Genomic DNA, 27,571 nt, shown 5'->3' with positions numbered 1-27,571 from the left:
GCACAGATTATGGAGTGGTGGAGGCAGACTTCATGCACAGAGTATGGAGTGGTGGAGGCAAACTTCATGCACAGATTATGGAGTGGAGGAGGCAAACTTCATGCACAGATTATGGAGTGGTGGAGGCAAACTTCATGCACAGATTATGGAGTGGTGGAGGCAAACTTCATGCACAGATTATGGAGTGGTGGAGGCAAACTCCACACACGGATTAAAAATATAGCTATGACAGTACCCGACGTATTTGGTATGCTATATACAACTTTACTGAATACCTTTGAAATGGAACTCAAAAGCTGAATCTCTTCGGCAATCACAGCTAGACGAGAACTCTCTCCCATTTTCTATCTCTGTCCCCAAGTGACGTAGATAGGATTATCATCACTTATATCCGTACCTGAACGCCTTGGCGAGCTGATTGGTGTGACTCGTCCTTAAGATTACATACAATAGTGCGTGATCAGGTTGTCAGAGACCTGCCGCAGTCCGTACCGTGGTGGGAGCCGGTAACTGACTCACTGGTCGTGAGTAATTAAGGCTGTGTTGAGTTTCTGCGCAAGGGTTTGAGAGAGTAACATTGTGATAGCTTGTAAGTCATGCTCAACGGTTTGAAAAGAGCAAGACATGGGTTGACATTTAGGGGGTAAGGTAGGTTACATGCCGTTTATTAGGTAGTACTTAGTTTTTCTCTTAAACTGGTTGAGAGAGGAACAGCCTTTGACGAGATTGGAAAGGTCATTCCACATTCTGGGTCTCTTGATTTGTAGAGCATTTCTAGTTAATTTAAGTCGCACTCTTGGAATATCAAATAGGTATTTGTTTCTAGTGTGGTGCCCATGGGTTCTGTTACAACCTTCTAGGGAGCATTTAAGATCAGGATTGGCATTACAGTTCAGAGTTTTAAATATATAGACAACACTTCAGAGAATGTGTAGTGACTTAATATTTAACATATTCAAAGATTTAAGTAAGGGTACCGAATGCTGCCTGGGGCCAGGGAACATAAGGGAAGGCGGCTACAGGAGTCAGAGGAAAGGATTTGATCGTGGATACAATTCCAATATTGTCTCCAGAGGGAAACATATAAACTGGGTACAATTGCCAACATATATGGGACGCAGCCAAAAATTTCAATTTCAATGGTCAATGTAATTTTAATTTTAATGGTCAAGAATATGAACACACTAAAAGAAAACAATTGTTGAAGCCACTTCATCCACAACCTTAAGGCCAGATTCGACAAAGTATACGAATATGAGAATAGTTCACTTATAACGCACTCGGTACAACAAGCCTAGTAGGCGGAGCATAAAAAGGTAGACTTCATTTTCTCGTCAACACTGACAGTAACATTGCCATATTCCTGTACTCGGCCCTCTGCCACCTACACTAGGCTTCTCCTCCACCACCTTCCCTCCCATAAATCTTGTACCACCCACTAAAATATTTTATTATTAATCTTACTCGTCTCCTTCCCATTAATTGTCTGCTAAAATACCAAAATATATATGGTTAATATATATTCAACCCGACCTCCTAAGGTTTCCAAACGTTGAGAAACTGTCGTACTAAAGTGCCCTTATTCTAACCTACCAGAGGACCCAAAGCAGAAAATAGGACATTGTCAATTTCGCGAGCAGCTGCCATATTTAGTATGGTAATTTTTTACCTTAGGTAGAGTATGTGACAATGCGACGTTCTATTATGAGGATGGGTTGATATTTTTATAAATACACCGTCCTGTTGACCAGACCACACACTAGAAGGTGAAGGGACAACGACGTTTCGGTCCGTCCTGGACCATTCTCAAGTCGATTGAGAATGGATCGACTTGAGAATGGTCTAGGACGGACCGAAACGTCGTCGTCCCTTCACCTTCTAGTGTGTGGTCTGGTCAACATACTTTAGCCACGTTATTGTGACTCATCGCCTGAATACACCGTCCTAATATATACCATGCTAATACCATCTACCACTGGGCAAAATAATGTCATCTTTATCCGTAATGTCAGCATCTTGCGTCCACTTTGGTCAGTAATCGTCCTCTCCCCCGACTCTGCCAGCCACTGGACCGCGACCCGCCTTACGGACGGTCACAGTGGAGGCTGCAGGTGACGGCGTCAGACGGGCTGCAGGAGGCCACCACAGCCGTCCACGTCAACCTCAAAGACATCAACGACAACGCCCCGTATTTCCCACAGCACATCGTCAACGCCACCATCTCCGAGAACACTCCCGAGGGTGAGTGACCTGCAAGGTGTCATCTGATGCCTCTGTTCACCTAGCAGTAAATAGGTACCTGGGAATTAGACAGCTGATACGGGCTGCATTCTGGAGATGTATGTGTGTGTGTGTGATAAATATTTCCTCACCTTTCGATCCGACAGAACTCTCCAGACACCAAACATAACTCCTTAAAGGAGACCAACGTCGCCTGTGTTCACATGCCCACTTGGGGACTGTAAGCCGCAAAGATCTCAGTATATAAGCAAGACAACGTCTCTGTCTAGGCGATTAATAATGCACAAACAATAGGGCTCCATCAAGGAGCATATAATCTTTACACACAACTAGATCATCAACAGACATATCTTGACAAGCAACACTGACGTAATCGACAGGTATAACGACAGCAAAAGACTGGTGACTGTCTGGAAATCGTAAGACTGGAAAGACTGAAATCGAAGACTGGAAATCGCAGACTACATCTGCGAGGCGCTGCATATAAAGAAGTCCAGACCAGCAATCAACAACCAACTAACATATAATTACAAAAGTTTCTTGGTGCATGGTATATACCCGAGGATTAGGTGAAGGGGAAGCACCTCACTTATAGGTCCATTGTATCTTGTCACTCCAGTTTGCATGATGACTGGGACAGATGTTGTCTGTTCCGTCGTGGTCTGGAAGTTGTCAGTGTGTAATTTGGTGCTATATGGCAAGTGATGAATGGCTTGGGTTTCCTGATGTATAATGTCTCGCCGATGTCCAGTCTTCTGTTGTCGCTGTATCTGTCGATTATTTTACTGTTGTTTGAGTAAATCTCTTGTTAGTATATCTGCATTAGTATATGTTAGTATATATAATGAGTATATCTGCATTATTAGGCGTCTTGAAAGGGATGTTGTCTTGCCTATGTATTAGTTGGGACGGACAGTCCCCAAATGGGCATGTGAAGGCATAGACGACAGTATAGTTTCTTAAAAGGGGTTTTATTTGCTGTCTCCTGACACCTAGCAGAACAGATTAAGGTTAGAACAGGTTATTTCGCACTAAGAAGAGTTCAGGGTGAAGCCTAAACTTGTACCTTGTTCCTGGATTGTTCTGATGTCCCCAGGAGGGAGTCTTGGGAACATGCTAAGATGCCATCATCCAAGAATATAGAAGTTAAGCTCACTTAATATCTGGTTTGGTGAATGCAAAATCTTGCCAGATGTGACGACACTATTTGTCACTATACTGAAAATCGCATAGCAAAATCACAAATACCAAAATTATAAATATTTATACATTATAACTATATAATGAACTAAAAGTTACTTCACCATATCTCTCCCTTCCCCCATCATCCCTCTCCCCTTAGTCTCCCATTTGGTCCCTCCCAACTTCCTCCCCTTCTCATTCTCTCCCTGCTCCTCGCCCTCTTCTACCCTCTTCCCCCTTTCCCTTCTGCTTACCCTCTCTTCTTCTGTCTCAAAAATATTAAGAAGCACTGAAATAACTGTATTGGTCTCAGAAAATTTATTATTGCAAAGCAATGAAAAACCCTACGGGAAACACACCAAATATTTAACAATCGACTATATGTAAATCGCACGAGTGTGTGTATTCCTGTTAATATTGATTAAAGTATTTAATTTAGGCAGACCCCCGACCAGTCATTGTCAGTCCCATACCCAAGGTGGGACATGATATGGGTAATTGATCACTTTTGTAAATTTTGGTGAGGCTAGCCCCAAGCGTCTGAAAGAGCCTCGTGGTGTTCTTTTAGTTGGGTGGAGCCTCGTGTGGTACTTTCAGTTGGGTGGAGCCTCGTGTGGTTCTTTCAGTTGGGTGGAGCCTCGTGTGGTTCTTTCAGTTGGGTGGAGCCTCGTGTGGTTCTTTCAGTTGGGTGGAGCCTCGTGTGGTTCTTTCAGTTGGGTGGAGCCTCGTGGTGTTCTTTCAGTTGGGTGGAGCCTCGTGTGGTTCTTTCAGTTGGGTGGAGCCTCGTGGTGTTCTTTCAGTTGGGTGGAGCCTCGTGTGGTTCTTTCAGTTGGGTGGAGCCTCGTGTGGTTCTTTCAGTTGGGTGGAGCCTCGTGGTGTTCTTTCAGTTGGGTGGAGCCTCGTGTGGTTCTTTCAGTTGGGTGGAGCCTCGTGTGGTTCTTTCAGTTGGGTGGAGCCTCGTGTGGTTCTTTCAGTTGGGTGGAGCCTCGTGTGGTTCTTTCAGTTGGGTGGAGCCTCGTGTGGTTCCATCAGTCATGGGGAACCTTGTGTGTGTGTGTGGTTTTTAACATTTCAGTTGCTTGCCACAGGCTTCCATGGCTTCTCATTATTTACTTAAGCTTATTCATGTGGCAAGAAAAACATCGGTTTAATACCCCAGCCAAGCCGAGGCTACAAGCTCCGTGAGGCCAAGGCAGTGTTGATTAGGTTGGTACTTACAGCGAATCATGGTAAGCTGAGGTAGGGGGTTTCTTCCTGCTATTCGTTTATTACACAGCTGTATCTTCTTTGTTTAAATGTGTCATCCGCCACGTTTTCATTAAAGTGGCGATTGGCACATTTTCTTTGACACGTGTCCGTTAATGTCAACATTTTTATTAATGTTTTCATTACAGGCGCATCATGTATCATGAGGCCAAGATAGGTGTTCCTGATACACTCTCTATATACATATACCTGCTGGTATTTCTAATTTATATCTGCAACATAGTCTTCCTAAGAAGTTCATTTATTGATTTTATAAATATAAACATGATATATTTGCATAACTTTTTAGGGAACTTTGACTTAGTAAAACTAAACATATTTTGGATAATCCAGTTGGTAAAATTCTTTATTATATGCTAATGTGATAGATGAGAGTTATAGAAATGATTTCATTTGACACCTGTAGTTGTAGTGAATTTTTTAGAAATGTTGAAAATTCTTTGGAAAAATAAATCTCCCTTTCTATTTAGGCTGAGATACTGAAACTTGGAACAGTTGCAGCCATTTTCATATACAACTAGTCAAAAAAGTTTGGTTGACATTGAACAACTTTTAATATCCTAACCAGATACCTGGTTGATGGGGTTCTGGGAGTTCTTCTACTCCCCCAAGCCCGGCCCGAGGCCAGACTTGACTTGTGAGAGTTTGGTCCACCTGGCTGTTGCTAAGTTTTGCCTCCTTAAAGATTACTTTTGATAATTACTTCCACTTGATGTCTTTGGCCAGGAGCGTCGGTAGCACAGGTGTCGGCCACCGACAACGACGACCCACGGGAGGGACACAATGCCCGCCTCGTCTACTCTCTGGAGAAAAACGTCATCGACGAAGCGTCAGGTCGACCCATCTTCGCTGTGGACAGTGAGATGGGTCACATCACTACGGCGCTGTGTTGCCTCGACAGAGAGAAGACACAACGCTACGCTATCCAGGTTGTGGCTACAGACGGAGGCGGACTCAAAGGTACATAAGAAGTGGCTAGTTTTATACCACTCGACATTCCAGTTCTTGTTCATGGGTATCTTGAAAAAAGAAAGATTTAGCTATGTTAAATAATTTGCTAGCACGTAAGTATATTAGAGATTTCCACGAAATGCAAGAATGCTGTTTTTTCATTCTTTTGTTCTTTTGGTTTAGGGCTTCTATCCCTCTATTATTCTTGCATCAGGGTTTAGTTGGAGGAGTTCTCCAAAACTTTTGTTTGTTTTTCAAGGTGAAGAAAAAAGTGAATTACTATAGAATGTATTACTTATTATACAATAAGATTAGATTAATTATATCAGCTGACAAAAATATACCTTGATATACCTTATTGAGTACCAGAAACAGTGTGTGAGTGTGATGTGCTTGCAGGTACAGGGACGGTGCTGGTGGAGGTGGCCGATGTGAACGACGTGCCTCCGAGGTTCTCCAAGCCAGAGTGGACCCTGGACGTGTCGGAGAGTCTCCCACCAGACCATGTCCTCGCCACGCTCTCCGTCCTCGACCAAGACGTCTCCAATAACTTTACTTTTAGGGTCAGTTACGTTGTCAGTAGATAAAACAAGAAGTTCCCTCTCTCCTTCCTAATCGTGGACGTGTTTACCACGGCTCCTCAGACTTTGGTGTGCCTCTTGCACCATTTTCACCATATGTTCGAATGTAACCCCCCACCCCCCCATATCGTCCCTAGATTGGCTGTCTCGGTAAATTTCATTCCAAATAATATGCATATACAAATTTAATAGTTATCTATCTTTAATCAGTGAGGTACAATAAATTGTGATGCCCTTTAGACTGTAAAATCTATAGAATTTTAGCTTGGAGGAAAATCAATATTTCAATAGTTTGAGTCTGTAGTCCTGATTTTTTTTCCTTATTAAATTCCTTCCATAGTGAAGTAATTACTCCTCTCACCCCCCCCCCCCGGTTGAGAACATCTGACCTATATAGTCCATGCAAGCGCACTTCATTCAAGTTTACTTTATCATTGAATTAGTGAAGCAAATGTAATCCCAGTAACCTGATGTACAGCGTTTCTCAACGTTCCTACCTCAGTACCCACTGAGAAAGCTTTCACACTCCAGTACTTCCGTACATCATTACTTGACTGCACGCATGATTGCTTCAGTGATAAAAAAAATCAAGAGTATGATTCCAAGGAACACTTTTCCCATACAAGAGTATATAAAATGGCCGCAGAGAGACCACTAATAAAATTGATTTCAGCACCCCGGGGAATGCTTACTATAGGGGGGAAGATATCGAGGTCAGGAGAGAGATAATAAACTCTGGTCTGTACTATCAACACTACATCACTGAGGCCTAACATTATTCTCCCCTGTGCCCTCCCCCTCAGGTGGTCCCTGGCAGTGGGCGTGGGTGGGACATGTTCCGGGTGTCTGGGCGTCGTGGTGGGGGCCCTGGCGGGGACCTCAGGGCCGTCGCCCCGCTCGATTACGAGAACCCAGAACACCGGCGAGGCTTCCGCTTCAGAGTCCAAGTGACCGACATGGTACGTTGTCCTATACCTCCCGTTGGCAGTGAGATTGCCTTTATAACCAAGTGTGTGTGTGTAATCACCTAGTTGTGCTTGCGGGGGTTAAGCTCTGCTCTTTCGGCCCGCCTGTGTGTATAAATATGCATGAGGTGTATGCGAACAAGTTTGAATGGGTCGCAAGCCAATATACAACTAAAAACTCCACACCCCAGAAGGATTCGAACCCAGACAGCCAGGAGCACTATGCACCTTGGCGTACTGGCCATAAATTGGTGGGAGGTTTGCCCAGTGAGCATCAGATGGCGCAGGAGTGAGTAACGTGTTGTTGCGGCGCCAGTGACGGCAAGACTGAGCACTTCACTTCACCTCCACCTTGTAATCTGCCTCCAGGTGGTTTATATTAGTAATTTGTGGCGGTGATCCTGGCGGGGTTTGCTGTAACACATTGCCAGTTTTACTTCAGTCCTCCCTGTCTGCACTCTCTCTCTCCCGCATGGCTCTCCCTCTCCACTCTCACGTCTCTCTCTCTCTCCCCCTCACTCTCTCACGTCTCTCTCTCCCCCTCTCTCCCTCACTCTCACGTCACTCTCTCTCCCTCACTCTCACGTCTCTCTCTCTCCCTCCACTCACGTCTCTCTCTCTCCCTCCACTCACGTCTCTCTCTCTCTCTCTCCCTCCCTCCCTCCCTCCCTCCCTCCCTCCCTCCCTCCCTCCCTCCACTCTCACGTCTCTCTCTCTCTCCCTCCCTCCCTCCACTCTCACGTCTCTCTCTCTCTCCCTCCCTCCCTCCACTCTCACGTCTCTCTTTCTCTCCCTCCCTCCCTCCACTCACGTCTCTCTCTCTCCCTCTCCACTCTCACATCTCTCTCCCCCTCTCCACTCTCACGTCTCTCTCCCCCTCTCCACTCTCACGTCTCTCTCCCCCTCTCCACTCTCACGTCTCTCTCCCCCTCTCCACTCTCACGTCTCTCTCCCCCTCTCCACTCCCTCCCTCCCCTCCACTCTCACGTCTCTCTCTCTCTCCCTCCCTCCCTCCCTCCACTCTCACGTCTCTCTCTCTCTCCCTCCCTCCCTCCACTCACGTCTCTCTCTCTCCCTCTCCACTCTCACATCTCTCTCCCCCTCTCCACTCTCACGTCTCTCTCCCCCTCTCCACTCTCACGTCTCTCTCCCCCTCTCCACTCTCACGTCTCTCTCCCCCTCTCCACTCTCACGTCTCTCTCCCCCTCTCCACTCTCACGTCTCTCTCCCCCTCTCCACTCTCACGTCTCTCTCCCCCTCTCCACTCTCACGTCTCTCTCCCCCTCTCCACTCTCACGTCTCTCTCCCCCTCTCCACTCTCACGTCTCTCTCCCCCTCTCCACTCTCACGTCTCTCTCCCCCTCTCCACTCTCACGTCTCTCTCCCCCTCTCCACTCTCATGTCTCTCAATTTCGGTCTCTCCCCCTCCACGTTTACAAGTCTCTCTCCCCGTCCACTCCCTCCTCTCTTAATCGCGTCCTCCACATTTACACGTCCCTACCATCTCTCTCTCTCAAACATACCTCACTTCCCTCAAACCTATACTTCCTATCTCACTCTCTTCACTCTCACACCAGTCTTGATTCCTTGAAATGAAAATGGTTGAGTTTGGAAACTTTTTAACATTAACTTTCTCTGAACATTTATAAATGTACAACAAAAATATATTCTCAACAATTGCACTATGAAGTTTTTGCCAAAACCAAGTGCTCAGTGCGGTGGTGAGTGGAGCGCCACCCTGCTCTTTATTGTCCAAACTGTCCCTCTTAATGTTGTGTATATCCTTACTTTACAAGAATGTCAAACATCAATGCTATATACTCGCATAAACCTAATGTACCTCCTTGTGTATAAATAAATACGGAAACATTGAATGTCCCGACCGTCCCTCGCGGTCACTTGTCCCTCCATAGAATTCTTGGTGAATCGGATATTTTTAATATTGTTTGCCTTATGCGTTTTTGTTCTTGTAGTGACATCCTTGGTGATATTTAGTCGCCCTAGTGATTATCCCGCACGTTTGATGGTGCTACATAGCCTTCCCGGCTTGATGCATTCTTTTGATAATTACGTACTAACTTACTGGCAGGGTTATCATAATAATACAAGGAGTCAATTGTCATCCATTAAGGGCAGACATGGGTTGGAGCGGCCATATTGAAACCAGCGCGTGACCAGAAGAACCTCGCCCAGACTGATAGCCAGCTGGGCTAGATTCACGAAAAAGTTACGCAAACACTTACGAACCTGTACATTTTTTCTCAATCTTTGACGGCTTTGTTTACAATTATTAAACAGTTAATGAGCTCCGAAGCACCAGGAGGCTGTTTATAACAATAACAACAGTTGATTGGCAAGTTTTCATGCTTGTAAACTGTTTAATAAATGTAACCAAAGCCGTCAAAGATTGAGGAAAGATGTACAGGTTCGTAAGTGCTTGCGTGAATCTGGCCCCAGCCGAGGCCTTCTCATTCACATAATAATAATTACTAATCCTATTTAAATTATACATAAATAATTTAATCCCTCCAGTGGTGTCTGATCATATAAGCTAGAAGACTCTAGATTGGAATAGATTCTGGTCCGAGTTCATATGACAATATTACCAATATCTAACTAATCGTGTGTCCCATATACTATATTTATTCGTGCAGGTTGCCAAATTAACTGATCAGGTTGGCCGCTTGAACGAAGACCAGTACAACTAAACTTATGACCTTGAATTAAGTTTGTATAAAACATATCCCATATTCACTGGAATGGTTAAACTCAATCGAAATATTTATTATTAATTACCTGAATAAAGAATCTGAAATGCGTGGGAGCATGAAGCAACTTTATGATGTACAGAATTATCATAATTTCGTGAAAGTGATTTTGGTTACGAAGACAGTATAGTGAAGGTGGTTATTCCACTACGGGCTCACCATAGCCCGTGCTACTTGGAACAAGTTCCAAGTAGCACGGGAACTTTGAACCTGTACTTGGCTACTTCAGCTACTTGGAACTTGTTCCAAGTAGCTGAATCTATAACAGGAATAATAAGAAAGGGGGGGGGGGCATTAAGAAGAGAGGGTAGACAGGTTAGAAGAGGAAGGAGAAGAAGTTGGGGGCAAGGGGAAGAGGAGGAGATAAGGGGACTAAGGGGAAGACAAGAGGAGGGCTGTGAAATGGGGGAGGAGCTCCCCCATTTCACAGTCCCCATTAATAAAGAATTGTTTGTACTAATACAAGCGGGTAATCCAAGCCGTGCACGTGCCAAGACTGGCCATGTAGCAGCTGTCTCTCTCACCTGCAGGGGACGTCTGGCTGGCAGGAGAAGTATCACCTGGACGCTACCTGGGTCAACCTTCACCTAGTGGACGCCAACGACAACTCGCCCACCTTCACAGAGGACCACAAGCACCTCACACTGCCCGAAGATACTCCTACAGGCACGCACCTCGCTACCTTCACCGCTCATGATATTGATGGGGTGAGCAGAGAGGCATCATAGTAGCAGTGGTGGTAGTTGTAGTGGTGGTAATAGTAGTAATAGATGTAGTAATTGTTGTTGTAGTGGTGGTAATTGCAGTACTTGTTGTGGTTGCAGTAGTTGAGGTAGTAACAGTAGTGGTGGTAGCTGTAGTAGTTGTAATGACCTGAATAAAAGATTGAATTTAATTTAATTTAATATTTGCAGCAGTACTGGTGGTGGTGGTAGTAGTAGTGACAGTACACAGAGAAATCACCGTGATATATCGATGAACAAATTGATATACAGTATCACATTAATGTGATTTCTATGCGTATTGAAGGAGGCATCAGCAGTAGAACTTCTGGTTGAGAGAGCCAGAGTGCATTGGGGAATTGTGCAAAACCCCAGTTAGGTTTCAGTGGAAGCCTCGGGACCCCTTGTGGGTGCAGTGGTACCTCAGGTTGCAATTCTTTTACCATGTTGCGGTGTAGTCGACTAGAGCGCGCCTGGGAACACCCAGTGCATAGGTTCGAACCCTCATCAGTGGCTCCTGTGGATTTATTCTTTGGTAGTAGCAGTGGTGGTAGTAACAGTGGTGTTGGTGGTAGTAATAGTAGTAGTGATAGTAGTAGAACACCAATTATGTACATCTGTTACATATATTTCCTCATCCTTAGTAAATTGGTTCAGCTGGACTCGCTAGGCTGCACAAGACAAATTGTGTCCGGAATACCACACAACACCATACTTAAGTGCAAGAGAACAATGCTAAAGACAACACATAGAACCATGGCAAAGCCAACAACACGACACAATATATCTTGACAATGCTGATAACAATGTATCCTTGGCAATATCAATAACACAACTCGGTACCACAATGATAATATCAACAACACAACATAATACTACTATGGAAATACCTACAACACAACTCATTACCACCATGACAATACTAACACCATAATATAATCAGTCTGTGTTTTTCCCCACATCTTGCCTGAAACACTGTGTGTATTAGTGGCTTTAGGCATAGTATAGTCTAGCTCCATCTAGAAATCTAACATTCTCTTTGTAACTTGTGTATATATTTTTACCTGAATAAATATTTTATTTTATAATATTACTGTGGCAATATCTACAACACAACTCAATACCAACATTTATTTATATATATACAGTATATATTATACAAGAAGGTACATTGGGTTTATGAGAGTACATAACATTTATGTTTTTACATTCTTGTAATGCCACTAGCGCACACAGCATTTTGGGCAGGTCCTTAATCTAATAATTATAAGTAAATAATTTTGCAAAATTGAAAAAAATGTTTACAGGTACATTGTAAGAAAATTTGACAAAGATTATATAGTAAATACATTAAAGAAAAATTTGAGGGTTATCAACTGGTACATGGTAGCATAATTTGAGGATTATTTCAAGGTATAATGCAATTAAATATGCATTTAATAGAACAACCATGATATTTGGTGACAGCAATGATTACAATTGTAAAGTTGTATGGTTAAGGTACATATACTGGGGGATTGGGTAGTACTAGATACAATGAGTTTAAAACACTAGGTAGGAAACTATGAAGATGAAAATAGTGCTTTTTGGTTTTATTTTTAAATAAGGCATGGAACCTTGTTTAAATAAGGCATGGAATAAAGTTTGACAGCTTTTCAATTCGTTAGGGAGCGAGTTCCATAGACTAAGTCTCTTTATTTGCATAGTGTGTTTACACAGATTAAGTTTGACTCTGGGAATATCAAAGAGGGATTTATTTCTGGTGTGAATTGTAATTAAGCTTTATAAATATGAATGTTAACAATTTAGTTGAGGTAATTAATCAAAATATTATATAACCCTTTGTCTCAAATTTCTAAATTATATCTATATGTTAGTAATGACCATTTTTTTGTTGTACACACAAATTTCCTTTAAAAAACTATATTATATTAATATCTGACAAAAATTTACACATTGTAAAATTTCAAACATTACTGATGGGGGGCCAACTTGATGTCATCATAATTATACACAACAGAATCTGGAGTGCCACCATGAGACACAGTATCTCAACTTTATTATCACCATAATTCACTACATTAGTAGTGAATGTGAATGGACTGAAGTCCATGAAGTAGTGAATGGACTGAAGTCATTGTCATTAGTTAACTTTAACTTATCTAATTCAATGCTGTTTCACGATAGATTCACAGTACATCGCTTATTATAGCATTTCACAAACATACTCGTCATTTCATTTCACACATTGATGATTGGCTGTAAAGTCATTTCACAACCACACTTGATTAACTTACAGGGACATACCACTGTCACTCTACGAGGACTGTCTGAACACTCCCATATCTGCCTTGCTGCTTACACCAGCCACAAAAAAAATTATATTCCATTCTCAGGTGTTGGGTTACACCCTGGTAATTTTCCTTCAAATTTTCACTTCCATACTGAGGATCATTATCCAATATGCAAACATCTCCACAATATATGCAGATCCTTGAACATCTAATTGGCTTTCATAGACAATACAGTCAGCTCCCACCAGCAGCTGGTGCTCATTAGCCTGTTGACAGGAATGACAGGAATAAGTCAATTATAAACAGAAACGTTTGACTGATTTAGACTTTAGTCCTGCCAATCGCTGGGAGGTTAGCCACAAAAGTTTACTAACCATGCAAAAAATTTTCTTTTGTCATGAACAAACTTCGAATTGAAGTAAACTTTTAGCGAATATGCATCGAGAAATTGGGAACACCATTCCGTGCTCTTGTATTACCAGTACTTGTTTGCCTTTTATTGCTGCCTTAGTGTTATGTCATCACATCTCGTCTGCTGGTTGGCAATCATTCCCACCACCAACATGATCGCTGGAGGGGCTCCTGCCTTCTCCACTTATAACCTGGAAGCAACATTTTTTTTTTGTGTCCGAGTAACATCACACTTTCCCACATTTCTCTTGCCAAAAACAGCTGTTAGAATGGTGAGAGAGAACAGGGCACTATTTTGAGACTGTTGGTATGAAATCAAGAGCTTGCCTCCTCTTTGCTTGGTTCTAATTGTACTCAGCTTATCCTAACTTATTATGCTAGAAGTTAGCCTGGGACTTTGTACAAATAAATTATCGATAGTGAAGTGAGAATCAAATTGAATTTTTACTAGAGAGAAAATTAAGGAGGGGTGAGTTATGGCCCTCATTACTTTATGCTCTTTTTGCATACAACTACTACTACTCTATCTCCATCACTAACTCTTTGTGTGTCTCGCTACTTCCCTTTCACTATGCAGTCACAACATCTACCACTATCCCTAACTGGTCTTGTCCTTCAGGGAGGAGAGAGCAGAGTGAATTACACCATCGCCCCGGCAAGCGATCCTGGAGGGCTGTTCAACGTGGACGGGACGGGCGGGGTGGTGTTGGTGGGCGAACTGGACCGTGAGAGTGCCCACGACCACACGCTGCTGGTGTGGGCGGTGGACGACGGTGTGCCGCCCAGGACTGCTACAGCCACCCTCACAGTGAGTGTTGTTGATGGGTAAGGGTAACAATGAAGGATCAAGGAAAAGTTTCAGATCAAGATTAGCATTAAGGAACAAGATTTTGTTCATGAAGATAGCACATGAGAATGTGTGGAGTGAGTGTATGTTTAGTATGTTAAGGGACTTGAATAGAGGGGCTGTGTGTTGTCTGAAGACAGAGTTTGTTAATAGTTCTCATAGCAGATTTTTGCCGAGTGATAATAGGCTTGAGGTAATTTGCAGAGGTTGAACCCCATGCACAGATACCGTACGTAAGACAGGGAAATTTTGTTCAAGTATTTTTGGAAGAATAGGTAGATTCGATATTGGTCTGTAATTTTCAGTTGTCTCGCCACTTTTATGAACTGGCGTCACTCTTGCTTTTTAAGGATATCAGGAAAAGACACTCTAGAGATGTGTTAAATTGCAGAGCTATGGGTAATGCAAGAGCAGGGTCAGCACTCGTACATATCATAGATGGTATTTCAATTATGTTCCTAGCTTTAATTTTGATTGAATTGTGGATATAATGTTGGACTGACTGGTAAAAGGAGTAGTGTGTTAGGATAGCTGCCTGTGAGATATGTAGTAACCTGTGTCTGGGTCTTTAGGATTTTTCTGGCAAGATTAGTACCAATTGATGAAAAGAAGCTATTGAATTCAGTTGCAAAATCTAAGTCTGTCGCAGTATCTAATTTATTTGTACCAAGTCCCAGGAGAATTTTATCTGCTTGTTATGTGATTGTTGTTTAGACCCTAGGATGTTAGAGATGGCTTTCCTGTTGTTTAGACCCTAGGATGTTAGAGATGGCTTTCCTGTTTAGACCCTAGGATGTTAGAGATGGCTTTCCTGTTGTTTAGACCCTAGGATGTTAGAGATGGCTTTCCTGTTTAGACCCTAGGATGTTAGAGATGGCTTTCCTGTTGTTTAGACCCTAGGATGTTAGAGATGGCTTTCCATGTACTTTCATATTCCCGTTTGCTTTAAATCTATTCTCATAAAATATTCCCTATTTTACAAGAAAATATTCTCTATACAGTAATGTGAGAATAATAATCTCATGTTATGTGGATAATCAGACATGACAGATCTCCCCACAAACCCCTCTGTTTTCTTACCTTTATCTTGCAGTCCACTCTCTTACAGGTGAATGTAACTGATGTGAATGACAACCCGCCATTTCTGGCCGAACCGCGGGAAGTACAAGTGGTGGAGAACGCCATGCCGCAGGTGGTGGCCGAGGTCAGGCTCGGTGACCCAGATGACTGGAAGCTAGGTCACGGCCCACCCTTTACCATCACCCTTGACCCCCGCGCTCCGCTACACATCAGAGCAACCATCAACGTCAAATTCAACAAGAGTAGGTAGTTTTCTTCATTATTTTTCCTCCTACCTTGGCTAAATGACTACAGTAGTTTTAGCGTAATATTAGTTAATAAGTCGTGGGACAGAATAATGTCTTAATTTTTTTATTATCTGTGTTATCTGTAAGAAGAAAATAAAGTATTCAGAGAATACCTTGTGGATTCTTACTGAACACTTTTAATATTTTCTTCTCCTACCACCCCTATTTTTTTCTTTTCTTTTAATTTTATTTTATTACATTGCTACAGTTTACAGAAAACACACACTTATAACACTGAAGATGCCATCCAGCTCTTTGGAGGTTGGGGTGCGTGCCCAAGATGATACAGCATGCATTTCCTCTCTAGATCGCGACACTGAGGCGCTGGAACAGGAAACTGGCCGCTCTTGAGTCTTTAGTTTTCCTAACGAGTTCCTTACTCGCCTCCTTTAGGAACTTAAGTGCACATTTACCCCAGGTGCCCAGGTCTCGGAGCCTATCGGCACAAACCTGCAACAATGTTCTAGGTCCCTGTACTTGTTAGTTTTCTGGATCTCCCTGAAGATTGCTGCCCCACCTCCCTCAGCTGTACTGTAAGGTAGATGGGTATCAGCCAATGTAGATGCACACGTGTAGTCCCATACGACCTGTCTACCTTCCCTCCATGGCTGCAGGGTGATTCCATCTGGGCATTTGTGACTGTTACCAGGTCTGCACAACTGAGGTTCCCTCTATGCTGGACACCCAGCTGTAGCCAAATTTCTCTTGATGTCATTGACTGCTTCATGTCTGGCAGTCTTTCCCGGTGACCTACGACAGATGAGACCATGGCTGCCATTTTCTTGGCTAAAGTTGAAAGGAATGTGTAGTCCCACACCAACTGTCTACCATTCTTCCAGGGGTTCACCGTGATCCCATCTGGGCAACCGACAGGCTCATCAGAGTTGCGGTACATTAGGTAACGAGGTTCTCTCTCAGCTGGACAACTGGCTGTGGTGAGGCTCCTCTTAATAATATCATTTACCTCACTGTGTCTTACATGCCATCCTGAGCTTTGGCAGAGCAGACCATGCCGGCCGTACTTGTCAGCCATTGCCTTGCTGCATATACACCTATATTAGGTGTGGATTGGGGCAGCGAGGTTGAGGGCCACAGCAGTTAGAAATGCCTGCAGTGTGAGACGAGTTCTAGTTGGTGACATTGGGGTTGCTAATAGGAAGTGATCTGCATAGGGAGCTGCTACAGCTCTAAGTCGGGCAGTGTCATGTGGTGGTGTTGCAGCTTCTTGGTCTACAATGAGGCAATCCCAGCTGGATTGCTTGTTAGCTTTAGAAGGTGGTGATTGGAGAACTGGTCATACAAGAGACATTTGATGGTGCAGTCTGTGAAGCTTGGATCTTGTACCCCTGCCTTTTGAACTAGGTAATCGGGTAGGATTTCCTTCACCAGGTTGTCAGATGCCACTGAAGAGGACAGGAATGCTGGTACAGCAATTTGTGTTGCTGTGTGAACGCCAAGGTCCCTAAGTCTGACAGGAAGGGAAGCTTGTTTCCATGGTGAATCACTGAAAGAAGGGTTGAGGGCTTTTTCTAACATTGATTTCAGCAAGTTGTTGTACTCTTCTAATTTAATATTATTGAAAGTTGGCGAATATCTTAAGAAAGTAGGTCAGCCTGGGGAGGGACATGCATCTAGTGATGATCGAGGTAAAATGCATTATGAGCATCAATGTCTTCAATTCTCTCGTTCATCCTCTTCAGGTCAGCGATCTTACCAAGGACCTCGTCGGTGGCATATCCTTCAAGAGGAGCTCCTAGGAGTGTGCTGTCCTCAGGGTTGGTTATATGGATATCCGGCAAAACACCCTTTATTCACTTAGGTGCTGGTTGGTGGTTATTTTGCACTTGGAAGAGTTCAGGGTGAGGCCTAAACTTGCTCCTTTCTCCTGAATTATTTTTATGTCCTCCAGGAGGGAGTCTGTGGAGCCAGGTAGAGTACCATTGTCTAAAAACCAAATGTTGAGCTCTGGACAGGTTATCAGTGACGTCCTTGATGACTTGGCAGAAGAGAAAAGGAGCAAGGGGGTCACCCTGTTGGATACCTTCTTGCGATTCGATTTCATGTTCACTGAAAGAGTTAGGTCCTCGCTGTAACAAGATTGAACAAATGGGTAAAGGGAAGGAAAATAGCAATGAATTGCATTGAGTACTGCATCCCTTCTTACCAGATTGAAAGAATTTTTGAAATCCAGTTTTATCAGGGCTATTTATTTTATAATGTTGGCAATGTAAACTCTAGCTGCATGAGCCGCTGCCTCACACCCTTGGGAAATGCCAAACCCGAGCTGTTTTGGCTTCAGAATGTCTGCTGCTGCTGCCTGGCTAACTGTTCTTGCAGCAGCCTTAGCAACAAGGCTCTGGAGTGAATTGCCCACAGCTATTGGTTTGATTCCTCCGTCCTTTTTTCTCAAGGCACAGAGGGTAGTACCAAAAAAGAAAGGCCATATGGTTTCTGGTATGTTGCCAGTTAGGCATGTGTTGGAGAATCTAGTTAGTTCCACCAGGAGGCCCTGTACTTCAGTTTCAGATCCTGTATTTACTCGATGTGGTGAAACTCAAACTTTTGGAATTTTTGTTTAATTTTCTTAGGGGATACTTACGCATTCGTGTCTTTAGTTGTGATTTTGTCCGGCTTTTAGAATCGGTTTCCAATTCAGATTCAGAGCCTGGAAAGGCTCTAAATCTGAATTGAGAACAGATTTTTCTTTTGTATCAATTTAAAGGTGCAAAAGACATGTCAAATTTTTTTTTTGTATTCAATTTTGTCTCCTATTTTCATTTCTCAGTGTCAGACCGAAATAATACACACTAGACATTAAATGCAATTCCATTCATAGTGCGAAACTGTCTCACTCAGTGCATACTGCCAGATACATTTGTTTCATTGCTATAAATTTCCCCATAGTAAATTGTTTGTGTGTTACTGTGATGTATTCACGGGACCGGTTTCCTCCCATACTCAGTCCTGTGGGGTTTTGTTGATAGCTTAAGCTGTTTTGAATTTTCTCCCCCCACCCCTGCAATGATTGTGGCTTCAAAGGAGAGTACAATTAGTTATCCAAGATTAATAGGGTCTGGTCCCGGTGGACTTGGAATATCTAGTATGTTTGTAAGATTGTTGAAGATGAATCCATATCACAGTGGTTTTGGAAGAACTTTTCTCACATCATCATTTGAGTACAAAATCCAGTATGTTTCCACACATTTTTGTGACTTTCCACGACCCATGTAGACACTACAAAATCCTTTTAATGTTATGTTTTGTATTAATTACCAAAACTTAAAATATTTGAAAGAATAATTGTTTTTGTTTCTGAGGCCCGCTGTGATGCGAGGCCCCAGGAGGTACATGCTTCTTGCGTCTGTGTAATTACTTAAGTGTAGTTACAGGATGAGAGCTATGCTTGTGGTGTCCCGTCTTCCCAGCACTGTCATATAATGCTTTGAAATTACTGATGGTTTTGGCCCCCACCTTCTCACCTAACTGGTTCCAACTGTCTACCACTCTGCGAAAGTGAATTTTCTTATATTCCTTCGGCAGCTTTGTTTACTTAGTTTAAATCTATGACCTCTTGTTCTTGAAGTTCTAGGTCTATGGAATTCTTTCTTATCAATTTCATTAATTCCCATTACTATTTTGTATGTAGTGATCATATTGCCTCTTTTTCTTGTCTTCTAGTTTTGGCATATTTAATGCCTCTAACCCCTCCTCTTTTTCTTGTCCTTCAGTTCTGGGAGCCATTTAGTTACATGTCTTTGCACCTTTTTCAGTTGTTGATGTTCTTAAGATATGGGCACCATACAACCACTGCATACTCCAATTTTGGTCTAACAAAAGTCGTGAACAGTTTATTTAGTATTTTGCCATCCATGTATTTAATAGCAATTCTGAAGTTAGAAAGTTCACCAACCTAACCTAGGTGATCCCCCCACTACACGTACCCAACAGCAGCCATGTTGAAAAATTGTGTGATGCATCTGGCCAGATACATCTGGCCAACTACTTCAAAAGATACAGACATTCTAAGTTATAGATATAGATATATGGCATACAATAGTTTGAGAAAAATATTTCATCCATCTGATTTGTCCCCAATATGCTAGATGGATGAAATGTATATATGTAAGCCATATAAAGGTCTCACTAGAGCCTTTTATGGCATCAATGTATGCACTTTTTACATGATTAATTTATATAAACATATATAGAGTGCTGATTTCTGATGGTGTCCTCATGTAGGAGGAGACGAGGGCCGTGGGATGGGTGTGGTGTCGACCATGACGATGCTTGACCGGGAGGAACGCCGTGCCCTGCTGGTGCCGCTGGTGGTGGGAGACAATGGGTCGCCACCCCTCTCCACCACGGTGACGCTCACTCTCCACGTTGCCGACCTCAACGACAACCCCATGGCTCCCGCCACCAAGACCATCACCGTACATACCATCCAGGTATTGGCCAGAGCAGCTGGAGCTTGAAGCTTGTAGGAAAGTTGGAGCACTCACCGGTTACTTGGTTGACTATGGGAGAGGCTGCCTTGAGTTGGTGTTTGATGATATGGCTTCTGTGAATGCTGCAGCATGAAGTGGGTAAATTTATTAATATAACTGTTGATTGACAGATGATCTTGTTACACTTATAGGAAATATATTTAAATGAAAAACATAAATCCCTATAGGACGACTTTGATAGATTTATAAAATGAACATCAGGTTCACAGATATGCTAATGTTAAGAAATTTAGGATTCTGAAACTAGAAAATCATAATAGTTACTAGATATCAGCTGAGCAATGTTAAATTTAACAAACCTTAATGCAAGAAGATCTATAAGAGTCATGATTTTAAGCCAAAAAGTAAATTCACTAATGTTCAAAATATAGCAAACAGGATAAGTCATATCAAGAAGCATTAGTTATAAGATGCCTAATAATTCTCTTCAATATTTTTGTCTAGTTAGACCCATTAAGATTATGCAATTAAATTTTTTGGCATCATTCTACAATATTTTCACGACTTCCCTTCAATGTGTCCATAAAAAAATATACAAAGGTTAATTCAGACAACTGCAAAAGTCCCTTATGAAAAAATAATAAAAAAAAGTTTTGAAAACACAATTGTTGGCTTATAGAACAATTTGCTGGGTATCTTAATATCCCTGGGATCACTGGACTGTTTCAGGTGTAGGTTAGAAGCATATAATAGTAAGTTTGGAGTATATACACAAGAATTGTCTCGTATGAGCCAACAGACCTGTAGTTTCCAACATTCGTATGTTATGAGTACGCTGTGTGCATCAGGAAGTAGCTACACACTGTACAAAGCCATTTGCACTAATAAGTGGTTACACAATATAAGACTATGGAAAATACTGGAGGGACAGGTCCCAAATCTGCACAGTAAAATAACAACGTACTGGAGTGAACGACATGGAAGAAAATGCAGAAGAGAACCAGTGAAGAGCAGAGGTGCCATGGGCACAGAGAACACTGTATGAACATCAGAGGTCCAGGTTGTTCAACGTCCTCCGAGCGAGCATCAAAAATATTACAGGAACAACCGTGGACATCTTCAAGAGGAAACTAGATCGTTTCCTTCGAGGAGTGCCGGACCAACCGGGCTGTGGTGGGTATGTGGGCCTGCGGGCCGCTCCAAGCAACAGCCTGGTGGACCAAACTCACAAGTCAAGTGTGGCCCCGGGCCGGGCTTTGGGAGTAGAAGAACTCCCAGAACCCCATCAACCAGGTAACCAGGTATCACTATGTGTACCAATAAACGGCAATGTACCAACTCGGCAATGGCAGAGTGGGAATGAGCAAAGTTTCCCCAGTGAAACCTGTTGTTACTGCAGCCCCTCCCAAGGAAGGTTCTGCAACTAATAGAACAGGATTTAAAAAAATTTCTGTGATCAGGAATATTAAACATGTCGATGCCTTGAATACCCAGACCATGCCACACGGGTTAGTTGTTTGCAACAGCTGCAAAGGTGTATGAAGTCCTTGCAGGCTCTCAACCATAGAAGCTGCATGACACCACTGGACTTGTGTGGTAAAGGATGACATCACACAGGTTTGTGGACGGAAGCAGACCAACTCCATCATCATCCAGAGTTAAACCCAAAACTACTGGAGCAGTCGGCTACTCCCAAATGGAAGGCAGTGTATGGGCTATGTTGACCCAAACCAACACTGCTGCAACCCTACCAAGAGCCATGTTGACTCTGTCTCAAGGTAAAAGGAAAGTCCTAGTCGCAGTGTTGTTTGATGAGGGTTTCCAGAAAATGTCACCCCAGAGGGTAGCAGAACAATTGAAATTGAAACAAGTGATGCAGGCCACCCTGAACATATTAAGGTTTATAACCAACAGTGGATCTAAAACCTACAACGTAGTCAAATCCTACGTTAGTTTGGATAGGATTCCTCAGACCTGTATTCACTATAGTCGTGGACATAATCCCATCTAACATACATGTGCCAGGTTTAGGGACCACAATTAAACATTTAAGTCAACAGGGAGTCAAATTAGTTGACTGTTATGAACTCTCAGCCAGTAACTCTGGTTCTTTTTAGTCTCTCTTTCCCTAGCTCTTATCTTCAGAGATCCAACTCCAAGTCAGGAATGCACACTCACCACACAGTATATCCTTTCATGACCAGAGATCACATTTACTCCAAAAAATCTACCACTTGTGGGCCATTCATGCCTGTGCCACCTCTTGGGTGGCTTAATCTTCATCAGTCAATCCATCCATCCAAGTCAGGAATAAGTTATAAAAAACTCAGCAGTAATAGACAACCAAAAAGGAAAGAACACAACAACACAACAACAAAACACTAGACAAAACCATCATCAAATATTCTTAAATAATATGATAGGTAATTATTTACAAGAAACATATTCAGTATATATACATACAGTATATACACCACCTATAACGTCTTGCGTGTCACTTTCACACAGGACACCATAGAAACCTCTGCGATCTTCTATCACAGAAAATCCTCGTTCTAGCAGAACACTCGGTGATGTGAGTATTCACATCACGGAGTGGCCGTTTTCGGAGGTACTGTAGTCATGTCGATGGGTCAACTTTTCCAACAATTCATGGGCCAGTCCTCCACAGTACAATCACAGTGTATAAACACTAACTCTAGCAGCATGCTGGCTTCCTCTCAAGGCTTAACTGCAAAAAAGACTCAACCTAGAGCAGCAGTTGCCAGGCTTTCGGACCCCACGAACCACTAAATTCATAATTTTAAATCGCGCGGACCACTAACGATCCCACAGACCACTAATTTAAATCCTGCGAACCACTAATATGATCATGCGGACCACTAATTTAAATCCTGCAGACCACTAATAAGGACTTGTCTTAACCAGTCATTTTTGTTAAAGCAATTACTTGCTTTTGCATATTTTCATGCATTTTTTTTAAATATTCAAGTGGTTTCCTAGCTAAATCCAGGTGTTTTGATTGCAAGTGTCTTTAGAGTTTCGAAGGTTTCATGGCATCATTGGATAAACTTCCAGAACACTTAATACAAAGTGGACTTGGATGCAGCGCACTACCAGGTTCTTGAATAAATCCAAATTTTGAAACTTGCTAATTTGAATTTTCAATTTTTACAGTATTGATAAATACAAGACCATGCATGTGGGGCATAACAACCCATGCCACGACTACTAAATTAATAGCATTACCTTACAGCAGATTGATGAAGAAAGGGACCTTGGAGTCGAGATCCACCACGCATTAAAAGTTGCACAACAGGTTGGTGCAGCAGTTAGAAAAGCTGACTAAACCCTTTGGATATTGCTATATGTGAAACCTGAATGCAACCACCAATGAGGAACTGAACACCACGGGGATCCTCAGTCTGCATATTGCAATATAATAGCTGAACATGGTAACAAATTGACAGTGGGAGAATGCTACAGGAATGACAGCAACAGCAGAGGAAGTTACTGATCTGCATAATGTGATCAATGTGGCATCACAAACCCAAACTCTTGTAATAGGTGATTTTAACTGCGAGACAATAGATTGGGTAAATCTAACATCACAAGCAGAAGATCAATTTCTAGACCTGGAGCAGGACTCATTTCTCACACATGTGGTTGAGCCCACTCGAGATAACAGCTAGACCTAGGTCCATATCTGGACCTAGTCTTAACATCAGGAGGAGGCATGATCGTTCAAATTCAAGTAGGGGAAAAGCTTACTCCATCGTGTGATCACAATATTATAAGATGGAATACAATTACAGAAACTCTCGTAAAGGTCCAGGATAATGACATTCTAGATGACCATTGAGGAAACTATTGGGGAATTAGTTAGTTTAGTTCATTTATTATGCACTCCATACCCATCTTGTGGGCGGTAGTGGAAAGGGTTACAGAGGCACATAATGGGCTCAGGGACTGAACCCCACAATTCATTTAGCTAAGCAAGTTACTCTTGATGAGCTAGTTACAAAATTCAGTACAAGTCGTCACATGAGAGAGGAATTTTAAAATACCTCATGGAGGGAGCTGGTAGGTGATCAGGGCATGAAAATATCATGGGGGAAATTTCAAAAAGGTCATTAGTGAACTCGTACAAAGATATGTGCCAAAAAAGAAGAAAAGAAAGGGAACAAGATGGATGACACGAGTAGTAAAAAGAGCTAATAACTAAAAGGAATCTCTGGAGACAGTATAAATCAACAGTGAACATTTTGGATAATGAGATGCATAAAAGGGCATTAAATTCAGCTACCCAGGAAATCAGATTAGCAAAAGAAACTACGAAAGAAAACTTGCCCAGAACATAAAGGAAGATTCAAAATCATTCTATGCATATATCCGAAGTAAAACCCAAACAAAGGACTCTGTAGGACCCCTAAAAGATGAGACTAACCAAGTTATATTGGATGATAAAAGTGCAGCAAACACTCTGAATACTTTACATCAGTGTTCACAGTAGAAAGATTGAACGAAATCCCATCACCCACACAAATGTTTGAAGGAGGTGAAGAGAATGAATTAAATGATATGCCCATTACATGCCACAATCAAGAAGAGCATTGACAAACTAAAAGATTCTAAAGCCCCCCAGTTGTGGGCGAAGTTCAATTCAAAGTCGTAAAGGAATTAGCAAAGGAATTTTCTTTTGCAAACAGAGTGGTAGACGGAACAAGATAAGTGAGGTGGTGGTGAAAGCGAAAACCGTCGGTAGTTTGTGTTGCACGACAAAGAGTACTGGGAAGACGGGACACCACGAGCGCAGCTCTCATCATGTAACTACACTTAGGAGGTGATTACACTTAGGTAATTACTCTCAAACACACTCACAAAATTGTCATACCTTTCAAGAAGACCTGGACAAAATAAGTGTATGGAGTACCATTTGGCAAATGGAATTTAATTTGAATAAATGCAAAGTTATGGAATGTGAAATAGGAGAACATAGACCCCACTCAACCTAGAAATCATGCAAGAAATCTTTAAAGAATTCTGATAAAGAAAGAGATCTTGGGGTAGTTGTAGATAGAAAACTATCACCTGAGGACCACATAAAGAGCATCGTGTGAAGAGCCTATGCTACACTTTCTACTTCAGAATTGCTTTTAAATACTGTACATGGATGGCAAAATACTAAAGCAATTCTTCCCGACTTTTGTTAGACCAATGCTGGAATATGCAGTGGTTGTATGGTGCCCATATCTTAAGAAGCACATAAACAAACTGGAAAAGGTGGATTCAGTCGTGGTTCTTCTGTACGCATGTATGCAATTGGCTTGTACGCATATTCTCTCGTATTCACTAAACTCAGACTGGTATTTCTTAAAGCTATTAGCCATTACAAAGTGTTGACATTGCACACAATTGCACTCAAAGAAAAATTCCACAGTTACTATTATTGTGTTGTTCTAACTCATTCATCTCTTATCTCCATCTCTTTTTGCTTTGATAAAACTAAGCATTAGCCCTTATCTCTCCTCTCCTCTTCCCTGTTCCTCTGTAACTCCTTATCATACCCTGTCTCATGCCCCTGTCAGCCACAAAGTGCGGCAGTGCCCCTGGGACGGGTGTATGTCAGAGACCCGGATGACTGGGATGCTGACGCCAAAACCTATGCCTGGAGAACGCCACCACACCCGAGCTTCACCCTCAACGCTACCACGGGCTCCCTGTCTATGATGCCCAGCACCCAGGATGGCAGGTGAGTCGATCCTCAGAGCATGGGAGAAGACCAGGGTAAGGGAGGGCAGGAAAAGTAAACATCTTGCCACACAGAACAGGGAGAGTGAAGAGCATAAACACTTGGGCACATGTGGGGGTGGGGGGTGGTAAAATTTATGGGCATGGAGGAGCTTGGGGTAAACACCCAGAGCACCCAAGCCATGAGGGTGGGTGTGAGGTAAACACCTGGGGCACACCTTTTCTTGTCTTCGTTTCTCCTTTCTCTCCCCTTATCTCTGTCTCTACTTCTGTCTGTCTGTGTGTCTGCTCTTGTCTGTTTGTCTGTGTTGTTTTCTTTGTTTTTCTATGTCTTCCTGTTTCTCACTTTTTCCTAGTCGAGTTTTATATTTTTTACAAAAAAGAGGCAGATAGACAGAAAAACACACAAAATAACCAACAAAGACAGAGGCAGACTGTCAGATAAAGGAAGAGACAATGAGAAAGAGATGGGCCTCTTTGCAGGCCTATCTCTGTCCCTTTCTGTTTCAAGCTCTCTCTCATATAAAAAAAAAATATACAAGTCTCCTATTGGTGTGTAATTACCCAAGTGTAATTACCCAAGTGTAGTTACAGGATGAGAGCTACGCTCGTGATGTCCCGTCTTCCCAGCACTGTCATATAACGCTTTGAAATTTCTGACGGTTTTGGCCTCCTCCACCTTCTCGCCTAACTTGTTCCAACCGTCTACCACTCTGTTTACAAAAGTGAATTTTCTTACATTTTGGAGTAAGGTGGTTTTTCACTTCAAGGAATAAAAGCTGATGGCGTAACTTGGTGAGAGGTTTACACACCATCCACATTTCTCATATCACTCTACTACCCTCCATGGATATTTGGTGGGTATGGCAGTCCTTGGAGGAAGTGTTAAGAGTCCCCTGAGGTCACCAGGTGACTCTGGAAATGTGCTGACCCATATGGGACTTCGGTAAGAACATGTAGGCTGTAGTTCACACGAGGTATCGTAACACAAAGTTGTCACACCACAACATAACTGTCATGCCACCAGCTCTCACATCTGATACATCATTAATCTCCTCATGACTGGCTGAATGATTCAGCCCAATATTCTTGATGTGTAACTTTCAAGACATATTCCTGACCTCAGACCCCATTCAACCTCCTCAGGTATGACCTAGGCTTCACCGTGAGCGACGCTAGCCAAGGCCAGTCAGGGGTCAAGGCCAATGTCACGGTCAAGGTCAAGTCATTAAGCCGTAGTGACGTTCTGGCAGCGACACCTCTCACACTGGCTGCTGACCCCTGTCATGTCGTTAAGGAAGGAGAGGTAAGTGAGAGATAGACAAAGAGAGAGAGAGGGAGGTAGGTAGGAAGGCAGTAAGGAAAGGGAAGGGAGGGATAGAGGGAGAGAAAGCAAGAGGGAGGAGGAGGAAGGAGGGTGAGAAAAAGCAAGAAGGGTAAAGGGGAAGAGAGAGAAATAACTCATGACATATGAGTTTCTAGGAGCAGCAGTCAGATGAGCTTGAGGTAAGGTAAAAACTCTAGCTTGTAGTTTCAATTATATATGTAACAGCTCTTGCCTACAGTCTAACTAGATACAGTACTTCAATTGATAGCCCTAATGAACCCTAGTTTAAATAAAAAAAAAGTAAAAAAAATGTTGATATACTTTCTAAAATCAGATATTATGTTCCAAACTCTGTTCTCCTCTCATTATACTACGTGCTATTCTATCCCTATCTTGCATACGGTATCTGTGCATGGGGTTCAACCACTGCAAACTACCTCAAGCCCATCA

General features: G+C 42.6%; 1 protein-coding gene across 9 annotated transcripts in view; it reads left to right on the top strand.

Moving 5' to 3' along the window:
• Nucleotides 1-27,571, top strand: part of LOC123746729 (putative neural-cadherin 2) — a 256,472-nt gene that overhangs the window by 185,277 nt on the left and 43,624 nt on the right. For all 9 annotated transcript variants that reach the window (XM_069316740.1, XM_045728469.2, XM_069316744.1 and 6 more), the window contains 10 exons: nt 2,064-2,241; nt 5,416-5,649; nt 6,040-6,203; nt 7,025-7,180; nt 10,485-10,661; nt 14,001-14,189; nt 15,337-15,550; nt 19,835-20,043; nt 25,632-25,795; nt 26,941-27,100. In XM_069316740.1, the coding sequence (XP_069172841.1) occupies nt 2,064-2,241; nt 5,416-5,649; nt 6,040-6,203; nt 7,025-7,180; nt 10,485-10,661; nt 14,001-14,189; nt 15,337-15,550; nt 19,835-20,043; nt 25,632-25,795; nt 26,941-27,100 (1,845 nt within the window). The remainder of the gene's footprint in view (nt 1-2,063; nt 2,242-5,415; nt 5,650-6,039; nt 6,204-7,024; nt 7,181-10,484; nt 10,662-14,000; nt 14,190-15,336; nt 15,551-19,834; nt 20,044-25,631; nt 25,796-26,940; nt 27,101-27,571) is intronic.

The sequence above is a fragment of the Procambarus clarkii genome, chromosome 85, assembly GCF_040958095.1.
Source record: "Procambarus clarkii isolate CNS0578487 chromosome 85, FALCON_Pclarkii_2.0, whole genome shotgun sequence".
In the NCBI taxonomy this organism is placed as follows: domain Eukaryota; kingdom Metazoa; phylum Arthropoda; class Malacostraca; order Decapoda; family Cambaridae; genus Procambarus; species Procambarus clarkii.
This window is presented reverse-complemented; position numbering and strand designations above follow the sequence as displayed.